The following is a 3,903-nucleotide window of genomic DNA, read 5'->3' as shown; positions in this document are numbered from 1 at the left end:
ATTCAGTCCTCACATGGTGGGGAGGGGGCGGGCTTCAGGTCTGCTGACCCTTGGCCTCTAACTGCCTCAGTCTCCCCCAAGCTGAGTGCCTGCTCCAGGCCTGGGGAAAGGTGGCCTCCTTGACTCATCCCAGTGGTTTGGGTCTGAGAACCCCAGAGGAGCAGGATACCTAGGTGCTTCTGGGAGCAAGGGACACCTCCCCATTGCTCATCAGGCAATGGCTGGGAGGCACCAGGATACTGCGGGGCTCTGAGCCAAGTGGAGGCTGGCCCCTTTCTCCTGAGGCTGGGACAGGGGAGGCTTAGTTTGGTGGCAGAGAAGCTGTCCCCCACCCCTGTTCCGCAGGGCAGGGGGTCAGGGATGGACTGAGCTATCCCGAGAGGAGCCTGGGGGGCCACATGGGCTCTTCCTCCTAACTACACTGTGCCCACCCCCTCCACTCATGCTTGTGTCCCCTGAACCCCCACTTTAATGGCGCCATGCTCCCCTCTGACCAGTCTCCCTCATCAGGTGAAGCCTCTTCAACTTGAACAGATACCTGCCCTGCCCCCCCCCCCCCGGAGGCCTGGCCCTCGGCTTGTGCCCCGTGTCTCATGCCCATTCTGCTCAGTTGGCCAGAGGAGCCAGGAGCCACCTGTCAGCTCCCTGGGTTACACCCCCCAAAACCTGCAGCCAGGACTGAGCACCCTACGTCAGTTCACCTCTGCCACCTCCTCTGAGTCTTGGCTCCCACAGGCAGCACCTTTTTAGTAGTCAGAGGTCACCACTGTAACAAATAACCACCGTGGCTTACACCGACACGTTCATGCCCTGGCGGCTCCAGGTGTCGGGAGGGCTGTATTCCTTCTGGGGTTCCAGGGAGGTGTACTTCCTTGCCCTGTTCAGGTCCTAGAGGCGGCCCGCATCCCTCCGTTCAGAGCCCTGCATCACTCTGACCTCTGCTTCCATCTCTCCAGCTCCTCAGACTCTGACCCCCCCTGCTTCCTCCTTGTAAGGGCATCGGGCTCAATGGCATAACCCAGGACTTTGTCCCCATCTCAAAAGCCTTAACGTAACCATGTCTGTGAAGTCCCTCGTGAGGTCTTGTAAGGTCCCGTATTCACGGGTTCTGGGGACCAGGGCGTGGACATCTCTGGGCGGCATTATTCATCCACCAACGGCTAGTAAGACAGGTCAGCCCACCTGCACCCTGAAGGTCACAGCAACATTTTCACTCTTCACTGAGGCCCAGACAGGGCGTGGGAAACTGCTGAGCTCCCAAGAGCTGGTTCCAGCCCCAGCAACACTTCTCGCTCGGGCCTTTGGGCCCGGGCTTCAGTTTGCCCACCTGTACACAGGGACAACTTTTCTCCTACCCCTTTCCCTCCCTGGACTACGAGGACAGCAAGGACAATGGATGAGGGGGTTCAAGCAGTGGGTAGACAGCAGAAATGCCTGGGACCAACACTGTCCCTGGGGTGACATCCAGGCAGGACAGCGGCACTGGCCACCTTCCCACAGGGTCCCCCAGGTGTCTGCCCAGAGCTGGGCAGTCGGACTGCATTGCTGGCTGGCGTACCCCTCGGGAAGCACGGGAGGAGGCAGGAGGCTGCAGTCCAGGAGTCAGCGATGAGCTCATCTGGTAGTTTTCAAAATTAAAATTTTCAGTAGCTGGGCTGACAAGGACCAGGGAGAGCGGGTGATTCATGCCAACAGGACAGGGCCCACGGAGGTCACAGGGTGGAGAAATGCGCGGATAGAGGGAGCCTGGGGAGCGGGGTGTGTGTGGATCAGGGTTTCCGTCACTTCTGGGGAGGCTGGAGTCAAGCGCACTCAGCAAGGTGGATTTCGTGAGCCTGGAGGTGGGGGCGGATGGGAAAAGGGCTGGAAGGGCTGGGAGGGAGCTGGCGGGCGGGCCAGGCTGCCGCAGTAGTGCCCTTGCCCGGGGGCGGGTGGCAGCAGGAGGGGCTGGCTGTCCAGGGCCCACACCGGGCCTGCTGCGCCCCCCGTCTGGCCCGCAGGCGGCGGACCGCCATCCGCCCTCACGCGGGGGACAGCGCGGCCCTGGGACTCGGGAGTCGGCCGCGCGGTGCGGGAGGCAGCCCCACGGAGAGGCCCGCGCGCACCGCGCAACCCGGCAGGGCGCGCTCGCGGCGGGCTGGCGAGTCGGGGCTCCAGAGGCGCGCGGGGCCGCTCCCGTTAAACCAGGGTCGCTCCTCCCCGGGGGCGAGGAGTTGGGCCGGGGGTGGGGTGGGGGACACGCAGGCGCACGGCGGGGCGGGCCGGCGCGTGACGTCACGACGCCGGACGCCGCACGCGGGGCAGCGCGCTCCGTTGCCGGGCAACGGGCGGGCGTGGGGACCGCGGCGGCCGCAGCTCCGGTGAGCCGAGGCGGGTGCGGGCCGGGACGCAGGCCGGGCTCTCGCGGGGACCCCGGCCCCGGGCTGTCCTCCGCCCCGCCCCTGGGCGACCCCATCCCCCGCGCTCCCGCCCCGTGCAGCCCCGGGAGGCTCTGGCGCAGCGCTGTGGGTGTCTCGTGAGCACCTCCCCAGCTCCCCATCGCGTGGACGCGGGCCGGGCGGCACCGACATGCAGGGCCAGCGGCAGCGGGGGGCAGGGCCTGGCCAGACACCCCCTCCCAGCAGGTGTCGGAGCGACCTCGCAGAGGAAGCAGGCGACCTTTCCCTCTGCCCGGCTTCTAAAGACAGCGGTGCGAGCAAGGCGCCAGCGGGGCGGAGAGGCGCTGGCGCCGAGTGGCTCTCCGGGGGCGGGGAGGGCTTTTCTACCTGCCCCGCCGGCGGCCCGGACCCCGGGGAGCACAACAGCGCCTGGGGGGAGTTTGAAGGCTTTCAAGAATCTTCGGCCAAGTCTGAACAGTTCTCCCCAAACTTTGAGCTCCCGGAGAGACCCCCACATCCTCGGCGGCAGTCAGTGGCTTCTACCCAAAAGGAGCGTGGTTCTCGCCAGCCTCCCCAGGGCAGGCCTGGGGTGCCAGGAGCCGCGGGCAGCTCACCTTGTGAGGTATTTCTACAGCAGACCCTCTGGCTTCGGTGGGCTGGCCCGGGAGGGGGTCTGCTTCTCTCCTGGCCTTGGTCCCTGCCTGTGTGGCTGGCTGTCCTGTCCTGAGCCAGGGAAGGAAGGAGGCTGGACCATGCTGGGGGGCGACTCAGGAGCGAGCGCTTGTGTGCCCAGTGCTCCTGAGTCCAGGTACTGGGCCTCCACCATCCCGCCAGCCCACCTTCCCCGCTCCGTTCAGGGCACACCGGGAAAGAGCTTTTTGTCCAAACCGTCACTCTCCTTATTCAGAAAGCCTCACCAAGAGTCCCTTCCAGCCTGTGTGTGCTGACCGGGTGCTGGAGATGGCCTGGAGATCCCAGGCCGCGTCCCCTTTGCCTGTGGCACTGCCCTTCCTCACCTGACCACCAGTTTCACCTTTTTTATGACTGCATCTGATCCGTCTCTTCTTGTCTTCCTCTTCCTTCCCTTGCTCCTCTTCCTCTGCCATCTCTTCCCAAGGGCTTACCCCGAAACCTCAGAACACCACGAGAACAAAAGGAGTCAGATGAGTAAGGGACGAGAGAAAAGGTTTCGCTGGTTCTAGGGATGAACTGTTTGCTTCCTGAACCAGTGTTTCCCTGGACCTCTGGCGGGAGGCGCTCTCCGTGCAGTCCGCTCTGCTAGCCCGCTGTTCTGAAAACAGGACTTGTCTTCCACTGGGACGAAGAGATCAGGGAACACTCTGACAATAATGTGAACTTTGCAAGAGACACTAGGTGAAGACAGAAAACTGCACCCAGCTGATGTGAATATATGCACTCACACACACCCCCCCTCCAACAGCTCTCGGGGCTCCCCGCCCTCCCAGCTCTCACACCTGCCCTCACCTCCACCTGCCTAGTGCACACCCACCCTCACCTCCAGCCC

At 64.1% G+C, this 3,903-nt stretch overlaps 1 protein-coding gene across 2 annotated transcripts in view; it reads left to right on the top strand.

The window, feature by feature from the left end:
* Window positions 1-2,385: 2,385 nt before the first annotated feature.
* The window catches only part of CLBA1 (clathrin binding box of aftiphilin containing 1), a 6,693-nt gene continuing 5,175 nt past the window's right edge, over window positions 2,386-3,903 (top strand). Inside the window, exon 1 of one of the 2 annotated variants that reach the window (XM_034993377.1) lies at window positions 2,386-3,000. In XM_034993377.1, the coding sequence (XP_034849268.1) occupies window positions 2,569-3,000 (432 nt within the window). In that variant the 5' untranslated portion in view covers window positions 2,386-2,568. The remainder of the gene's footprint in view (window positions 3,001-3,903) is intronic. The other variant, XM_034993378.1, reaches the window with a different exon arrangement.

The sequence above is a fragment of the Mirounga leonina genome, unplaced genomic scaffold (assembly GCF_011800145.1).
Source record: "Mirounga leonina isolate KUSES-001 unplaced genomic scaffold, KU_Mleo_1.0 Mir_82, whole genome shotgun sequence".
Lineage (NCBI taxonomy): Eukaryota > Metazoa > Chordata > Mammalia > Carnivora > Phocidae > Mirounga > Mirounga leonina.
Note: the sequence above shows the minus strand (reverse complement) of the source record. Positions and strands in the feature narration are given on the sequence as shown.